Source organism: Anomaloglossus baeobatrachus, chromosome 8, assembly GCF_048569485.1.
Source record: "Anomaloglossus baeobatrachus isolate aAnoBae1 chromosome 8, aAnoBae1.hap1, whole genome shotgun sequence".
Taxonomy (NCBI): domain Eukaryota; kingdom Metazoa; phylum Chordata; class Amphibia; order Anura; family Aromobatidae; genus Anomaloglossus; species Anomaloglossus baeobatrachus.
In genome coordinates, this window is record NC_134360.1 from 169603006 (window position 1) to 169622608 (window position 19603).

The following is a 19603-nucleotide window of genomic DNA, read 5'->3' on the forward strand; positions in this document are numbered from 1 at the left end:
CACAGCGTGACCGAGCCTTTATACCGGCGGGCGCGCTGTGCTCTGCTCACAGCTATCCAGACAGTCAGTGCAGGGAGAGTGTCGCTGCTTCAGGGAAAGGTTTGCGGCCCTTTATAGCTATTTCCGTAGCAGGGCTGCAAACAGTGTGACCAAAAGTCCTTCTCAGGACTATTCTAGTTGTATACAGGCAAGCAGGGTATAGCCAGGTTGGAGTACAGTAGCAGAGTCCTTCTCAGGACTATTGTTGCTGTATACAGGCAGGGTATAGCCAGGTCGGAATACAGGCTAGTGACCAAAAGAGTCCTTGTCAGGACTATTGTAGCAGTATACAGGCAGGCAGGCAGGCAGGCAGGGTATATAGCCATTCCTAGTGGTGACCGTATACCAGCCTTCATCATATCTGGGGCTGGTGTACACAGTCTAAAACAGTCCAGATAGTGTCAGAGTTCTCATTAATTTTTGCTCCTAAAACCTGTTAGGTTCTTAGTGCGTCCGTGCTTGCATTTAAAAACCGCACGTGTGTGCCTGTCGGTGGCAGCGTACAGGTGCACTTGTGTGCGTTTTTACCAAACTATTATATAACGCACAAGTGTAGTGTATAATACACGTCAGTCAGCAGTGGCTGATAGTGTCAGAGTTCTCATTAATTTTTGCTCCTAAAACCTGTTAGGTTCTTAGTGCGTCCGTGCTTGCATTTAAAAACCGCACGTGTGTGCCTGTCGGTGGCAGCGTACAGGTGCACTTGTGTGCGTTTTTACCAAACTATTATATAACGCACAAGTGTAGTGTATAATACACGTCAGTCAGCAGTGGCTGATAGTGTCAGAGTTCTCATTAATTTTTGCTCCTAAAACCTGTTAGGTTCTTAGTGCGTCCGTGCTTGCATTTAAAAACCGCACGTGTGTGGCTGTCGGTGGCAGCGTACAGGTGCACTTGTGTGCGTTTTTCACAAACTATTATATAACGCACAAGTCTAGTGTATAATACACGTCAGTCAGCAGTGGCTGATAGTGTCAGAGTTCTCAGTAATTGTCGCTCCTAAAAACCTGTTAGATTCTTAGTGCGTCCGTGCTTGCATTTAAAAACTGCACGTGTGTGCCTGTCGGTGGCAGCGTACAGGTGCACTTGTGTGCGTTTTTACCAAACTATTATATAACGCACAAGTGTAGTGTATAATACACGTCAGTCAGCAGTGGCTGATAGTGTCAGACTTCTCAGTAATTGTCGCTCCTAAAAACCTGTTAGGTTCTTAGTACGTCCGTGCTTGCATTTAAAAACCGCACGTGTGTGCCTGTCGGTGGCAGCGTACAGGTGCACTTGTGTGCGTTTTTACCAAACTATTATATAACGCACAAGTGTAGTGTATAATACACGTCAGTCAGCAGTGGCTGATAGTGTCAGAGTTCTCATTAATTTTTGCTCCTAAAACCTGTTAGGTTCTTAGTGCGTCCGTGCTTGCATTTAAAAACCGCACGTGTGTGCCTGTCGGTGGCAGCGTACAGGTGCACTTGTGTACGTTTTTCACAAACTATTATATAACGCACAAGTCTAGTGTATAATACACGTCAGTCAGCAGTGCCTGATAGTGTCAGACTTCTCAGTAATTGTCGCTCCTAAAAACCTGTTAGGTTCTTAGTGCGTCCGTGCTTGCATTTAAAAACCGCACGTGTGTGCCTGTCGGTGGCGGCAGCGTACAGGTGCACTTGTGTGCGTTTTTACCAAACTATTATATAACGCACAAGTGTAGTGTATAATACACGTCAGTCAGCAGTGGCTGATAGTGTCAGAGTTCTCATTAATTTTTGCTCCTAAAACCTGTTAGGTTCTTAGTGCGTCCGTGCTTGCATTTAAAAACCGCACGTGTGTGCCTGTCGGTGGCAGCGTACAGGTGCACTTGTGTGCGTTTTTCACAAACTATTATATAACGCACAAGTCTAGTGTATAATACACGTCAGTCAGCAGTGCCTGATAGTGTCAGACTTCTCAGTAATTGTCACTCCTAAAAACCTGTTAGGTTCTTAGTGCGTCCGTGCTTGCATTTAAAAACCGCACGTGTGTGCCTGTCGGTGGCAGCGTCAGGCTCCATATTGTCCCTGGATAGAGACGTGCATGATGGCCTGTAAACCTGAAGTGCCCATTGTAAGGCAGTGGGTCTATTGTAGTATAGCCCTTAGGCAGGGCAGCCAAAAATTTGGAGGCTCCACATTGTCCCTGGATAGAGATGTGCATGAGGGCCTCAAAACATTGTTACCATTGCAAAGGAGCGGGTCTCCTGTCGTTGTAATGCCCATTCTGAAAGAATGGGCGAAAAAATTTACCACTGGGGGTATACCTGAAACAACGGCCTAACTATTGTAACGGTCAAAATGATGGCGCATGAGGAGAAGGAGGAGCAGTCCAGCGATTAGCCAAAGTCCAGAAGTGTGTTACCATGGTTGAGTGGAGGTACATGGCAAATTCCCGTTACAAACTTTAAATTCCACTGTCATTTGCTGGTGGTGTGGTGAAGTCTGGCCCAATCCAACCCTTGTTCATCTTGATCAGAGTCAGCCTGTCAGCATTTACAGTTGACAGGCGGGTGCGTTTATCTGTAATGATTCCACCTGCGGCACTAAAAACACGCTCTGACAAAACGCTAGCGGCAGGGCAGGCCAGGACTTCCAAGGCGTAGAGAGCCAATTCATGCCACGTGTCTGTCCAGCTTGGATACCCATTAATTGTAAGGCACAGAGGAATGTCGGAGTACAGTTGTTTGATCTGCAAGGTACTCCTTGAGCATCTGGGCAAACTTAGGATTTCTTGTGGCACTACCCCTCACCTCAGGGGCTGTGGTATGTGAGGGGCTGAGAAAACTGTCCCACATCTTAAAGACTGTTCCCCTACCTCTGGCGGATTGGACTTGTGCCCCTCTCGGCTGTACGCCTTGGTTGTCCACTGATTCCTGAGCTATGCCGCTAGCGTTTTGTGAGGGGAATGCTTTGCCTACTTCCATGACTATGGCCTTCTGGAACTGCTGCATTTTGCCTGACCTCTCCGCCTCGGGAATAAGAGACATAAAGTTCTCCTTTTAGCGTGGGTCTAACAGTGTTACCAACCAGTAATGATTGTCGGCCAAGATGTTCTTAACGCGAGGGTCACGAGACAGGCAGCTTACCATAAAGTCAGCCATGTGTGCCAGACTCTTAACAGCCATCACTTCAGTATCCTGACCAACACGATGACTGAACATGCTGTCCTCCTCCTCCTCCTCCTCCTCATCATCTACCCTGTCCTCTGGCCAGCCACGCTGAACCGAGGATATGACTGCATGTCATATCCTCAATTTGGCCAGAGAGTTGCTCCATGTCTTCATCCTCCTCCTCGTCATAGTCCTCCACTGCACGTTGTGATGAGACGAGGCTGGGCTGTGTGTTATCACCCACACCCACTACTGTTTCTTGCTCAAACTCATCGCGCTCCGCCTGCAATGCATCATGGTTGTTTTTTGAGCAGAGACCATTTTAGAAGGCAGAGAAGCGGTATGGTGACGCTAATAATGTCGTCATCGCCGCTCACCATCTTGGTGGAGTCCTCAAAGTTTTGGCGGATGGTACATAGGTCGGACATCCATCTCCACTCCTCAGGTGTTATGTGTGGAGTTTGACCCATTTCCCGACGGCTTAGGTGATGCAGGTACTCAACAACTGCCCGCTTCTGCTCACATATCCTGACCAACATGTGCAGAGTTGAATTCCAACGCGTGGGGACATCACACACCAGTCTGTGAGCCGGAAGATGCAAACGGCGCTGAAAGCCGGCAAGGCCGGCTGAAGCAGTAGGTGACTTTCGAAAATGTGCAGACAGGCGGCGAACTTTTACCAGCAGATCAGACAGCTCTGAGTATGACTTTAGAAACCGCTGAACCACGAGGTTGAGCACATGGGCCACGCATGGAACATGTGTCAGCTGGCCTCGCCTGAAAGCCGCCACCAGGTTACGGCCATTGTCACACACGACCTTTCCTGGCTTTAGGTTCAGAGTTGTGAGCCAGTGATCTGCCTGCAGTTTCAGAGCTGTCCACACCTCTTCTGCATTGTGGGGTTTGTCACCTATGCAGATTAGCTTCAGCACTGCCTGTTGCTGCTTCGCCGAGGCAGTGCTGCAGTGCTTCTGTGTCGCCCTGGACAAGCCAGGGGCCACAGAGCACAACACTTAAACACCCCACACTCCCTGCAGGCATATCATAGTCAAAACACAAAATCCTTGTTGCCTTCCCCAGGGGCTGTTGTCCACACCAGGGTGTGGAGCCAGGCGGTTGGTCTCGACCCAACAAGGAGGAGGGAAAACACAGGCAGTGAGAGTTAAGCTAAGGAAGTGGAAGGAGGAAAGTAGTAGAGAGGAGAAAAGTGACAGCAAAGAGCCTGAAGTTGGTCCGGGTGTGTGGCCCGGACAGGACAGCAAGGTTGGCAGGATGTGGTGACCGTCTGCAGTGGAGGCCGATTGGAGTCTGCCGTAAGGACCGTGGACGGGTGGTGACCCGGCCGTACCGGACCGGTATACAAAGAGAAGCCAGCACCATTGGCAGAGGACTTTCGGATCCCGCAAGGCTTGGTGTCGCCGTGAATTTGCCAAATCCGTTAGTGAAGGGGACCTCAGGGTTTCCAAACAGCCAAGTCCCGATAGAAGGCAACCGTCCAACCGTGAAGGGGAGACACCGCCACCGCCAAGGGCAACCGTCTCCCAGGGCCAGCGCCTGTGGGCAAAAGGGGCTCCTCCGGCCCATATCCAGGTCGGGGAGCGGGTTACCGGTGGGAAACCATCACTACCAACACTTAACTTAGGTGCAGGGAGAGACAGTCATCACTAACCTGCAGGGAGGAACAACCGCAGCCGTCCGAGGGACCCGTCCATCCAGCCACTTGTTTTACCGTGAACTGTGTCATCATCATTGGGCTGAGTGAGTAGCTCCGTGCCGTGCGGCACAGCGCTGCCCCTGCGACCCTGCACCTCATCAGGCCCCGCAACCCGCCTGTCATCCATCTCTACCCCATCACCGGGCCCCGGGACAACCAACCCCCCTACCCATGGAGGGGAGAAATAACAACAAAGCTGCTCCCTGTCACAGGCTCCCGGGATCCCCGTCCAGAGCAGCGGTGGTGTCCACACAATCACCACAACCGTGGGTGGCGTCACGGACAATATCCCCAAAACCCAAACCACCCCTTTTCACTCACGGGCGAGTAGCGCCGCTCGAGTCCCCGGGATCCGGCCATCGCTCGAGCCAACGAGCAGCAGCAGCCGTAGAGCAGCGGCAGCCGGACCCGAGCAGTGGGAGAGCGCAGCGTCCCCTCCTCCGCCCGCGACACTTCCAGCTTGGGACTGGTGTGGAGGGTAAAGTGGATGAGGATGCGCAGGAGGAGGAGGAGGCTGAGGAGCATGACATTCCGGAGCTGTAGAGTGTGGGTGAAACCCTGACTGAGGTAGGGCCTGCAAAACTTGGTGTGTGAAGGATGTGTTCCGTCCCTCGCTCAGACTGGGTCCCAGCTTCCACAATATTAACCCAGTGTGACGTCAACGAGATGTAGCGGCCTTGCCCACATGCACTTGTCCACGTGTCTGTGGTTAGGTGGACTTTGGCTGAAACAGCGTTGTTCAGGGCACGTGTGATGTTTTGTGACACGTCGTACTGGTTATGCAATGCGGGGACGGCACACCGGGAGAAATAGTGGCGGCTGGGGACCGAGTAACGTGGGACAGCTGCCACCATCAGGTCGCGGAATGCTTCTGTCTCAACCAGTTTAAAAGGCAACATTTCCAGCGCAAGCAGTCGCGAAAAGTTAGCATTTAGAAGTGTGGCATGTGGGGCATTGGCAGTGTATTTGCACCTGCGTTCAAAGGTTTGCTGAATGGATAACTGAACGCTGCGCTGGGACAAGGACGTGCTTGATGATGGTGTTATTTCTGCGTGGGTAACTGCAGGTGCAGGGCCGAAGGAGGCTTGTTCGCAGTCAGCATGGACAGGGGATCGGCTCGCATGCACAACCAGCGAAGACGTAGCAGTGACATCAGCAAGCACTGCTCCTCGACTCTGTTGTACTTCCCACAAAGTCGGGTGCTTGGCTGACATGTGCCTGATCATGCTGGTGGTGGTCAGGCTGCTAGTTTTGGTACCCCTGCTGATGCTGGCATGGCAGGTGTTGAAAATGGTCTTTTTAGAATCATCTGGAGCCAACTTAAAAAACTGCCAGACTCGGGAAGACCTAACATTTGTACAGGCACCTTGTGTCGTGTTGTTCCGGGGAACAGTTGCCTGACGTCTGCCTGGGGCCACCACTCTGCTTCTTACTGCCTGTTGGGATGCTACGCCTCCCTCCCCCTGTGCACTGCTGTCCTCGCTCTGCATATCCTCCTGCCAGGTTGGGTCAGTTACTGGATCATCCACCACGTCGTCTTCCTCTTCCGCACCCTGCTCCTCCTCCTGACTTCCTGACAATTGTGTCTCATCATCGTCCACCCCTTGTTGAGACACGTTGCCAACTTCGTGAGAACGTGGCTGCTCAAATATTTGGGCATCTGTGCATACAATCTCGTCATGGCCCACTTCAACAGGAGCTGGCGAGAGGCCAGAATGTGTGAATGGAAACGTGAACGAACAGCTCTTCCGAGTGTCCAAGTGTGGGATCAGTAATGTCCGTGGACGTGTACTCGGCCTGGTGGTAGGAAGGAGGATCAGGTTCTGAAATGTGCGGTGCAGTATCACGGCTACTGACACTTGACCATGTGGAAGACAGAGTGTTTGTGGTGGTGCCAATCTGACTGGAAGCATTATCCGCTATCCAACTAACAACCTGTTGACACTGGTCTTGGTTCAAGAGCGGTGTACTCCTGCGGTCCCCAAGAATTTGGGACAGGACGTGCGAGCGAGTAGATGTGGCCCTTTGTTGTGGCGAGATTAGAGCTTGCACACGACCTCGGTCTCTGCCTGCACCACCATCACATCCACTTCCTTGTTCGTTGACAACGCCCTTGCGCATTTTGCAATGCTGTGCTGATGTGTATTCACTAGACTTATGCGTTATATCCAAGTTTTTACAAAACGCACACAAGTGCAGCAGAAAGCTGCCACCAACAGGCACACACGTGCGGTTTTTAAATGCAAGCACGGAGGCACTAAGAACCTAACAGGTCTCTATCCAGGGACAACGTGGAGCCTCCCAATTTTTGGCTGCCCTGCCAAAGGGCTATACTACAATAGACCCACTTCCTTCCAATGGGCACTTCAGGTTTACAGGCCCTCATGCACGTCTCTATCCAGGGACAAAGTGGAGCCTCCCAATTTTTGGCTGCCCTGCCAAAGGGCTATACTACAATAGACCCACTTCCTTCCAATGGGCACTTCAGGTTTACAGGCCCTCATGCACGTCTCTATCCAGGGACAACGTGGAGCCTCCCAATTTTTGGCTGCCCTGCCAAAGGGCTATACTACAATAGACCCACTTCCTTACAATGGGCACTTCATGTTTACAGGCCATCATGCACGTCTGTATGCAGGGGCATTGGTGAACCTCACAATTTTGGACTGCCCTGGCAAAGGAAAATACTACAAAGACTCAGTTCCTCAAAATGGGCACATTAGACTCAGAGGCCTTTATGTACGTCTCTTCTCAGGGACATCGGAGTGCCACACAATGTTTTACGTAAAATCTTTCATGTATTGATCTCAAAAAGTAACATACTTTAGCTCTATCTCACTATTGGGTATGTGCCCTTAACATTTCCGCCATGAAAAATCATTTTGGTGTCATTTTGGAAGGTTTTCTGGTGAGTCCATAAAAATGGCGTAAAATGCGGACAAAATTGTTCACAGCTGTGACTTTTGAGTGATAAATGCTTCAAGGGGTCTTCCCCATGCTGTTGCCATGTCATTTGAGCACTCTTCTGAGACTTTTGTGCCATTTTTAGGGTTTCTACATGCTGCCGGTGGTCATTTCACAAAAATACTCGGGTCTCCCATAGGATAACATTGGGCTCGTTGCTCGGGCCGAGTACACGAGTATCTTGGGAGGCTCAGCCCGAGCTTCGAGCACCCGAGCTTTTTAGTACTCGCTCATCACTAGTTTTTAACTATATTAAATAAAATTTGTAACTTTTAAGAATTTTTGTTTTTGTTGAGGACCAAACGGGCAAGAGTGTGCGACAGAAGTGACCGGGAACTGAGCATGAGATAAGTTTGAGGCTTCTTTATATATTTTTAAACCTTTTGTCTGCCCTTTACGGTTATGCAAAATGGTGGCCAGCATAGAGCAAGTTACAAAAAATGTGCAGAAGACATATTTTTTGTTAAATTCAAGTAGAATTCAATTCCAATCAAACAAAGTTCCAACTCTAATATATATATATCTTTTTGGCCAGTGACTTTTTTCCCGCTCACTGTGAGCTTCCGATTGTGCTGCCTTTGTTCCAACACAATACATTGCTGCTCGTTAGAAGAACTTGCATTATCTCTTTCACATTATTGCTCCCCTTTACTTTCTAAACACTCTCTTGTTGCCGCAGCCTGTAAGAGTGTCACACAGTGTAAATAGCGAATTCTTCCCCTCAGGAAAAGTTTACATTTCAGAAAATGGTTTTAGTAAATAAATGTTATATTCATTTAAGCCCATAATTGCATTACATGTTTCTCTCTTCCCAGTCTGTCTTCAGGGCACACGTTCTGAAGATAATTAGTTTCTGCAAAACATTACAATATTGTCTGGCTGTGAACCGGGGGTGTGATCTCCAAGCTGTATAATACCAAGCCAAGTTCATTGGCAAATGACATTGAGGAGGCTCTGAGTGGGAGACAGAAAGGAGAAAATGAGAGTATTGGGAAATGAAATCGGGGAGGAAAAATGAAGAGAAATTGACTGCCTCATCAAAAAATATTAATAATGATAGTTTTGTGTAATGAACTATCAAAATATGTTATGATTTGACTTTGTGTTTATTAGTAAGTGAGAATATTCCAGCTCGTGGACGTTTGGAGCGCTGACTGTTTATACTGGGGGATTTGTAAGCTGGTCTCACAATCACCATTGTATGTTATCTGAGGCTTGGCCTACTGTGTCTGTTATTGACAAAACTATAATCTTCTCATACTGAAAAATCTTTACAGAAAATTGTCATTTTTATAAAGCAAGCAGCAGTAAATCAGGGACACAAAGCAGGGAAAATAGATATTAGCACTGGTAAAGAAAAGCAGAAAATCCCCGATACCAGTTTTAGGAAAACAGTTTCTAAATAGATAACGCTGCATGTGTGAATTCTGAACAGATAAGTGGACAGTCGGGAAAACAAAAGATAAACTACATTTTTACTGTGCGATCCACGCCGGGGTATTATACAGAAACAGATACATAAAGAGACAAATGTAAAATACTATTCTTTGCCAGTCAAAAACATCTATAAAGGCAACAGCAATGAAATGTTCTTTTGCATAATATCCTAGTTTTTTATTTATTTTTAATATGCTTATTTTTTATAGACTATGGATTATGGAAATGACATTACTGATGCAAGTTTATTAATTACTGGAAACTTTATTTTGCCAGATATGGCAATGTTGAGTTTTGCACAGTTTTAAGGCTCTTTTACTGGTCCATGCAGTAGGGTTCAATGTCGGATCGCAAATTCATGAACTGGCCATGTGTCTCCCGACCTTAGAATGACAGTTTCATCTACAATCTATTCTAAACTATGCTGCCTGACTAATCCACCTGTCCACCTGCTACTTCCGGAACCTCACCGCTCTGCCAATCTCTTCACTGGCTACCCATTGCCCAACAACTCCTCGCGGGCAGAGCAGAAAACATAGCTGCCCTAGCTTGCACCAGTGAGCTAAATGCGCAGGCGCGAGATTATGGGCGGATACGAGCATGGCACTGGTGAGGTCGGCGCTGTGCAGGACCTCACCAGCGCCATGCTCATACCCGTCCATAATCTCGCGCCTGCGCATTTAGCTCACCGGCGTGAGCGAGGGCAGCTGTTTTCTGCTCTGCCTGCGATATGGTAGAGCGAACTGCGCCTGCGCGAGCAGACCTAACTGCAGAGGCGCGAGATTTGAAAATGTGATGAGGACGATGACGAAGGCGTCATACCGTCAATCAAGAAAGGAGGACGGCGATCAGTGGCAGGAGGGGGGAAAGGAGCAGAAAATTAGCCCTCCCATCTGGCCAACACAGGTAATTAGCATACTTAATGGCCAAGTTTTATAAAGTTGTTTTTAGGGTTTGGAAAGGAAGTCAGGGCCAAGGTGCACCTTGATAGAATGCAGCCCAGGAGCTGCAGAAGGTGATTCTTTTAGTTTAATTGGTAAAAATCTTGTGACAGGTTCCCTTTAAGGGTAATCTATCATTTCAACAAGCTTTGCATTGCTCAGTATTTCATTAAAAGAAGAAGTATTTAATTAAAAGAAACTTATAAAATATATATATTTACTTTTTTTTAAGCCACTTATCATCATCCCCCAACCTGCCTCCTAAACTCATTTTTTTTTAAAAATACAGGTAAAATCCAACTTACTTTAGGGTTCAGAGATCAGAGCTAAGTCTTGTTGCATAATGTCCTCCATTATATTGTTTTTTAACGTGTGTTGTAAGGAATTGGCTTCTCCCCTGTGTGAATTTTTTCATGTTTAGCAAGATCTTGCTTCTGGATAAAATATTTCCTACACTCCAGACATGAAAATGGCCTTTCTCCTGTATGAATTCTGTGATGTCTTACAAGATCTGATTTATGGATAAAACTTTTTTCACATTTTGAACATGAAAATGGCCTCTCTCCTGTGTGAATTTTCTGATGTTCAATAAGACATGACTTCTGGGTAAAACATTTGCTACATTTCGAGCATGAAAATGGTTTTTCCCCTGTGTGAGTTTTTTGATGCCCAAGAAGTCCCGACTTCTGGCTGAAGCATTTCCCACAGAGGGAACATAAAAATGGCTTCTCCCCAGTGTGTGTTCTCTGGTGCTGAACTAGATTTGCTTTTCTGGCAAATCTTTTCCCACAATCCAGACACAAAAACGGTTTATCTCCAGTGTGAATTTCTTGATGTTTAACCAGATCTATTTTGTGTACAAACCATTTCTCACATTCCAAACATGAAAATTTTTTCACTCCTGTAGAATTTTGAGTAACAGCTGTATCTTTTTCACTAACAGGAGATAAAAATTGATTCTTGCTGTGCCCATCTATGCCTATAAATACAGGAATTTCTTCTTTCACCTCTTTACACTGCGGATCAGCTGAACAATTAAATTCTTCTTCCTCCTCTTCTTCTTTATCAACAACTTCAACTTTAATATCAAGCAGATCATCATCCTGATGATCTTCTGAAGCATTAGAATCTTCACCTAGATCTTTTGGGGAACATAGCGGACTGGAGCATGTTTCTACTGATTCTCTCTTACTGGATCCATCTGTGATGTTATGAGTAGAATGTTCCATCTCCATGAAAGATGTGTCATCGTCATCATCAAAATCTTCTACTTTTATATTGAGGGTACCATCATGCTGATCATTCTGTGGGAGATCTTTGGCTGTACAAACTTGGGAATTCTGAGAATTATGAGATCCACTTGCTGGATTTCTCTGACTAGAATTATCAGAAGCTTTGAGATGTAGATTATTCTCCATAATGGCGTCTTTGTACAGATCTTTGTGTTCTTTTAAGTACTCCCACTCCTCCATGGAGAAATAGATGGTAATATCCTGACACCTTATAGGAACCTCGCCAGTCAGCAGCTCAGTGATCTTGTTGGTGAGATCTAAGATCTTCTGCTCATAGTTTCCTTCATATATCAGTGACCGAGACAGAGGATTTCCAATGGGGCCCTCATTCCTTTTCCACTCTCCTAACACATGAGGATAGCTGATGGAGGTCACACACTCTCCAGATGTCTTCTTCACCACTGTGTAATTCCGGAGCACAGGATCACCGCTATCCTGAAGGCTTCATCTGCTCAGTCAGAATGGGTAATCTATCATTTCAACAAGCTTTGCATTGCTCAATATTTCATTAAAAGAAGAAGTAGTTAATTAAAAGAAACTTATAAAATATATATATTTACTTTTTTTAAGCCACTTATCATCCCCCAACCTGCCTCCTAAACTCATTTTTAAAAAAAAATACAGGTAAAATCCAACTTACTTTAGGGTTCAGAGATCAGAGCTAAGTTTTGTTGCATAATGTCCTCCATTATATTGTTTTTTTAATGTGTCTATAAGGGTACGGTCACACAAGCGTCTGAATTGGGCGACTGCAATGCGAGGAAATCTCTCACTGCCCTTGGACCAATGTTATTCAATGAGGGAGAGCAGATGGTCAGCTTATTTCTCATTTCTCATCCATATTCTGGATGAGAGAAAATTTGCAGCATGCTGGGATTGTCAGCGAGAGACATATCACTCACACCCATACAAGTCTATTGGTGCAAGTGAAACATCGGACTGCACACGGATGACATCAGAGTGGAGTGCGATAATTGCATCAGCTGACAATAGAGGAGATGGAGAGATTACTCCCTCCCTCTCCTCCACAGTTCCCATCCTCTCCTACGCAACTGCAGGATCGGGTCACAGTCGCATGACACTCGGCTCACCCTGGCAGCACAGCAGGAGCTGAGGGTTATTAGCATATTGCATTCAATTCACTCTCATCGGATGCTATGTGTTTGTATAAATCCAGCCTAAAATACATCATAGTAATTTTCCTCCACTGACGTTATAACAGGCTTCCCTTCTACTAGTCAACACTAAGTTATTATGGTAACTGAGAAAACACCTCTGACATCATCACCTTTTAGAACAGGTCAGGCAGCCGTGGGCTAAGTATTGAGATTGGATTGATCTCAGTTACCATATGATTGTTAGAACTTGCTTCACCTTTCACTTGGCTCCGCTCTAGCCAGGTTCACAATCTCCTGACATTTCTGGTCTGCATTCAACTTTCAGAATTTATTTCCTAATTCGGTCCATTTTATCGAGATCTAACTGACATCTACTGCATCATTCTGCAATCTAGATTATGTATATCCCTACCTTTAACCTTTTAGTTGCTGCAAGTCAAAGCTTGCATATGTCTGCTATTAATCATTTGTCTGCTCTAAATCTTGGAATGTCTATTCATCCACTTTTCCTGTATCTATTCACTTGGCTTTGCTTCATCTATTATGTTTTGTTCCAGAGGTCTGTCTGCCCTTCTGCTATCTAGGTCCTCACTTATTCATCTGCTGAAAATCAACGCTCATTCTGCTGCACCAGCACCTCCGTTCTGTTCCGCTTCCCTTGACTTATGGCCCATAACATTCATAAAAAAAATAAAAAAAATATATAAGGTATGCAAAGAAAAACAGTGGTAAAAAATACAGAATGCAAGTCTTATGATGAAGCGGCAAATAAAGCCAGTTCTAAAGTTTCTGAAATAATTAAGATTTAGGAAATATTTAATTTGACTGATTCTGGTTTAAAATCTATTTAAAACTGCCATAAACTGATACTTTTCCCCTTTTAATCTAATTTTACTTGCAATGACTTCTATTGAATTACAAAAAAGGGAAATAAGCAATTTAACAGCTAGATTTACTCTTGGCTATTTTCTGTGACTTCCTTCCACATGTTGAATATGACATTTTTTTTAACCTGACAAGCTGCTCAAATTATGTTTAAATGTCTTAGATCAGCTTTGTCTGAGCTGGCAACTCAGAAGATACACAATTATACTTGTACTATATACATCTGTCACTCAGAAAATTCAGCTAACGGAGCAGTCATTATAAACATGACGTAATTTATAATCTACACAGTTGCGCAAATTTGATTGACAGATGCCCTATGGTCATTTTTCAAGTAACACTTGAAGTTCCAGAACTCTCGTTTTAATGTAGAAATTTTTTTCCCAGAGAAAAGATCAAGTTCAGAAAATAGTGCTTAAATTTACAATATAGACAATCCTTGCCATTCATAGTGATGCCTTGGTCACTGGTTCAATCAGTCAATATCGCACATGTTCTGGCAGGTGACTATTACTTATTTTATAAATTTACAGAAATTTGTGGTCGAACAACTTGTTAAACAGAGAATTTAAACTATTGGTGTAGTTCCCCACACTATAGATGTAACACCTAAAATTGAAAAAATATTTGGCATAGATTTGTAGCTATATACTAATAGAACAGTGAGTAAATCTTACAATTGTCAGTGTATGGTCTCTTTCATTTTAAAGATTTAGATTGTGTTCTCAGTGGTCACATTTTCCATCACTGCATGTAGATGTCTGGATGTAGGAGAGAACAGGATCGTCATGGAACAACATGGGGATTATGTTGGACCTGCAAGGATGTTTTGGGGGTTAATAAAGGTGTGAAAGAGGGTGTCTGTGTGTTTTATTTCAAATGAAGGATTTTTCTGTGTGTTTATTTCTTTTGACTTACACATTAGTAATGAGGGTGCCTCATACACAACTCCCCATTACTAACCTAGGGCTTGATGGCAGCTGTGATTTTTGACAGATCACAGCTGTCATCTACCCCATATATTGTTCTGATTGCCACTGTACCAGGCAAACAGAGTGAACCTGCTAAAACACTAGAATTGGCGGCTGCAGCAACTAGGGGCTGCTATATTCAGGCTAAGAGGGGCCAATAACCATGGCTTTTCTCACCCTAACAATACCAACCCCCAGCTTTCAGCCTTACCTTAGATGGTTATAAATGTAGGGGGAACCCCACTCCATTTTTTTAATTATTTATTTAAATATTTTAAAAAATGGCATAGGATCCCCTCCCCAGCCAAGGTAAAGCTGACAGATGGGAGTTGCAGCCTGTAATTGTCTGTTTTACCCACTCCGGTTTTCACGAATATGGAGGAAGAACACTATATTTTTTAAAATTATTCATTTCTTTTTATACCTCCATACAGCAAACTGGTCTGCAACCAGTCACAGACACTGACACAGAGGGTGGGAGGCATGTATAGCAGTCTTCAACTAGTCACAGATGCTAGCAAAGAGCATGGGCAGAACAAGCAGTCAATATTCATAAAGTTTAATGAGCCCATAAAAAAGTCTGACTGCTGTGTTATCTTCCGGGAAATACAGGAAAATACGGGATTTATAATTGTCCTGCTCTTACCACATTTTGCTTTCTTTTTTAGCCCCCCAAGTATTACTATGACTAGTCTACAGCACAGAACTTCTCGTCTACATTGACTTGTAAGGGGTTCGTTGTATGTGGTTAAGTTCAGGCCAAGTTCTGTCTTGAATCAAACTTTTTTTTACAAGTCTGTGCAAATTTGGAGATCCACTCCTTTGTACACTGCAGACTTTCAACAAGCTTTATTCAGATGACAAACACGAACAGGAATTGGACGTACAGGTAAAAGTCTGTGTTCGAGTCCATGAATCGAAAACCCGGTGTTTGGTACGAACCCTTAAATATACAATTCGGGTTTGCTCATCCCTACTCTTGCATCATATAATACAAATGATAGCTGACAAATATTTTCCTTCTACTCTAACTACTGCTTAATGTTCTTACCATTTCAAAATCCACTTATATTCAAAATTACCACCATGGTTGAGAAACACATCATAAAAAAGGTAATTTTTATTAGTTCTTGCGAATCTTGAGTTTGGGAAATTCACTCAAATTTGTCACAGAAATTTGCCCATCTGGAAATCTGTAAATTGGTTCCAGTCCCTAATTTTGCTGAATTCTCTCAAGGCAAATCCCTACAAATTTGTATTCAGGAGAATGCAAAGCTATGCTAAAAATTGAGAAGAATTCAATTAGCTTGAAACCAATGAGCTTATCTCTACTTTCATTGTCATTCTTCAATAAGTCTAATGATAGGTATACCTGTCTATAAAGTGTGCTATTTCTTAAAAGAATCTTATTATGTAAAACAAAACCCGCTATAAACCTGCAGATATGGGGTTATTTTGTAGCGTTATGAAGCTACCTCCTACCCACACTGAGAGCCCTGCTGCTGTGAGGAAATTAACTTTTTTCTTCCTGGCAGCCTCAGGCTTTCAGTCATAGAGGTGTGCCTGTCAGTCATAGAGGTGGGCCCGTGCAGCTTCTGTCACCACTCTGTTCATAATGAGCAGCGGAAGCAATGGTAACACAGCATTTATTAAAGGAGTTGTCCGACATAAACTCCAAAAAAAAAATAAGTTAATCTGTGCTGTATTGTCATATAAAACACCCCCTACATTATTTTTTTTGTTTTCTAACTTTTGTTTCTCTTGATTTTTCACTTTATTCTCTGCAGCTCTTTGTTTACATTCAGCACAACCTAACATGACATGTTTGACTGCCAAACCCACATTCACAGCTGGCACCGCCCCCGGCCTCACTGTGCAGCCCCGCCCCCTGCCCGCCCTCTGCACACACATTCCCTGTCAGTATTCTCTGCCCCAGCACCTGATAGATAAATGAGTACTATGTAATGAAAATTATATATAGCCCCTAATGTGAGTCTATAGGACACACACACACACACACTTCTATAATATATTATACATAATCCCCCTCATGCACTCTCTTCTCTCCCACTGCACTGTCTCCTCTGCCCCCCAGCACTCCCCTGTCTCTCACCCCCATGAAGTCTCGTCTCTGCCCCCCTGCTGTGTCACCCATGAACTCTCTTCTCTGCCCCCCCACTCTGTCAGCCGTGCACGTTCTTCTCTGCCCCTCCCCCCCTGCTCGCTTTCCCTTCTCACCCATGCAGCATGTTGTCTCTTCTCCGTGCTGTGATGATTGCAGTGTCCAATACAGAGCTCAGTGCTGTTGTTCGCTGGTGTCAGGTGACATCCCTGCTTCTGACTGTATTCAGAAGCAACTGTTCTGTTTGTTTGTATCAATTTGCACTTTTTCTTGCTGTTTTTATTGTATATTTTGTATGATTTTAATCTATATTATAATAAAAATATTGTTTTTAATTTATCTACATTGTCACTTCTTTTTTGAACATGGAGACATGTTCAAAGTTGGTGTAGATACTTATCTTTGCAGATTGCGATACAATTAATCTGGCTAATTGCTTTTCCAAGGCATCATAATGATGTACATATACAATGTACTCTGTTAGTGTTCTTTTATAGCTTTCCAGGTATAGGTTTGGTTTTGGTCATGGCCAAAAGTGTTGGCACAATTGAAATTCTTCTAGAAAATGAAGCCTTTCTCTCAGGCCTGAAACACACATCCAGTAAACACGTGCGTGTTTGGTCCGTTTCCGTATATACCAGAGACATGGACAAACGTGCACCAATGTTAATCTATGTTTGAGGTCACACGTGCGTTATTCCATAAGGTCCATGTGTCTGTGTCTGTGATCCGTATGTGTTTCCGTGTTGTCTGAGCACGCACACATGGACCCAATGAAAGACTATGGGTATGTGCGCACACGTTAGTAAACAGGTATGCATCTCTCTATGGTCTGTGTCCATTTGGTGCTTTTTTCTAGCGATGTCGGTCATTCTTTCTTTTTCTGTGTATGTCGGTCAATCTCCATCAGTCCGTAGGTCGTTCTCTCTCTCTCTGTCCATGTCGGTCAGTCTCCCCCCTCTCTCATACTTACCGATCCCCGATCACCAGTGCGGCACTGCACGGCTGTTAAATAAACTCCGACGGCTTTTACTATTTTGAAAAAGCCGGCCGCTCATTAATCAATCTCGTATTTACTGCTTTCCCCGCCCACCGGCGCCTATGATTGGTTGCAGTGAGACACGCCCCCACGCTGAGTGACAGCTATCTCACTGCAACCAATCACAGCCGCCAGTGGGCGGGTCTATACTGTGCAGTTTAAAAAAAAAATAATTAAAAAAAACGACGTGCAGTCCCCCCCCCATGTTGATACCAGCCAGGGTAAAGTCACACGGCTGAAGGCTGGTATTCTCAGGATGGGGAGCTCCACGTTATGGGGGAGTCCCCCAGCCTAACAATATCAGCCAGCAGCCGCCCAGAATAGCCGCATCCATTAGATGCGACAGTTCTGGGACTGTACCCGACTCTTCCCGAATTGCCCTGGTGCATTGGCAATCGGGGTAATAAAGAGTTAATGGCAGCCCATAGCTGCCACTAAGTCCAAGATTAATCATTGCAGGCGTCTCCCCGAGATACCTTCCATGATTAATCTGTAAGTTACAGTAAATAAACACATACACCCGAAAAAATCCTTTATTTACAATAATAAACACTAACAAATACCCTCGTTCACTAATTTATTAAGCCCCAAAAACCCATCCATGTCTGGCATAATCCACGGAGGTCCCGCGTCGTTTCCAGCTCTGCTACATGAAGGGGACAAGAGCTGCAGAAGAACATCTCCGCTCCTTACAGCTCCACGCAGCAACTGAGGTGAGCCGCGCGATCAGCTGTGCTGTCAGTCAGGTTACTCGCGGCCACCGCTGGATCGTCCAACTGTGACAGCAAGTCGCCCGAGTGACAGTGATGAAGTCACAGGTGAGTTGCGGTCTCGGGTGGAGGATCCAGGTAGCCGAGGGTAGCCTGAGTGACGACAGTGCTACTCGTGCTGCTCACTTCTGTCACTCAAGGGATTAGCGGTCACCGGTGAGTCCTTCACGGGTGACCGCTAGTCAGTACGCAACACAGACAGAGCCGCGGTATGACAATGAAGTCGGGTTCACCCAAGTTCATTCTCAAAAACGGCCCATATTACACGAGCGTGCATTTTCACGGATGTGTGTTTCAGGCCTCAGAGAATTATTGCAAGTACAGGTTTTGTTATACACACGTTTATTTCCTTTGTTTATTGGAACAACAAAACAAAAAATAGAGAAAAAAAGGCAAATTTGACCAAAATTTCACACAAAATTCCAAAATGGACTTGACAAAATTGTGAGCATCCTCAACTTAATTTTCGTTGCACACCCTAGCATAAATAGCTGCAAGCAATGGATTCTTATAACTAACAACTACAGCTTCTTATACCTCTCAGCTGGAGTATTGGACTCTTCTTTTGGAAACTGCTCCAGGTCTCTCATATTTAAAGGGCGTCCTACACCAACAGCAATTTTAAGATCTCTACATTGGTATTCAAAGTGATTTAAATCCGGACTCATTGCTGCCACTGCAGAACTCATCAGTTCCTATTCATTTCTGGGTACTTTTTGGAGTATGTTTGCGGTCATTGTCCCGCTGGAAGACCAATGACTAAGATGCACACCCAGCTTTCTGAAACTGGGCATTTTATTGCAACCCAAAATCTTTTGGTAACCTTCATATTTGATGCCTTGCACAGTCAAAACAAGACCAAACACCTTTGAATCTCTACCATATTTGACTGTAGGTACACTGTTCTTTTCTTTGTAGGCCTCATTCTCTTTTTTGGTAAACAGTAGATTGATTTACTTTACCAAAAAGCTCTATCTCTGTCTCATCTGTCCACAAAGTGCTTTCCCTGAAGGATTTTGGCTTACTCACATCCATTTTGGCAGACTGCAGTCTAGCTTATTTATGTCTCTGCATCAGCAATGGGGTCCTCCTGTGTCTCCTGCGATAGCTTTTCATTTCATTCAAATGTCAACAGATTATTTGCGCTGACACTGATGCACTCTGAGTCTGCA

The 19603-nt window shown here is 44.9% G+C and overlaps 1 protein-coding gene across 1 annotated transcript; it reads right to left on the bottom strand.

Moving 5' to 3' along the window:
• Positions 1-10599: 10599 nt before the first annotated feature.
• Positions 10600-19099, bottom strand: LOC142250061 (uncharacterized). The gene is made up of 2 exons (XM_075322122.1): positions 18969-19099; positions 10600-11968 (listed from the first exon to the last, which is right to left on the bottom strand). Exons 1-2 carry the CDS (start codon positions 19097-19099, stop codon positions 10600-10602), a joined length of 1500 nt encoding a protein of 499 aa, XP_075178237.1.
• Positions 19100-19603: the final 504 nt, after the last annotated feature.

Bases quoted from the DNA above. Each gene is read 5' to 3' on its own strand.
- LOC142250061 (XM_075322122.1), bottom strand. From the start codon at position 19,099: ATGAGTCCGGATTTAAATCACTTTGAATACCAATGTAGAGATCTTAAA. The intron at 11,969-18,968 runs GTATAAGAAGCT...GAGCAGATGAAG, and splicing joins TCCAATACTCCAGCTGAGAG to CCTTCAGGATAGCGGTGATC.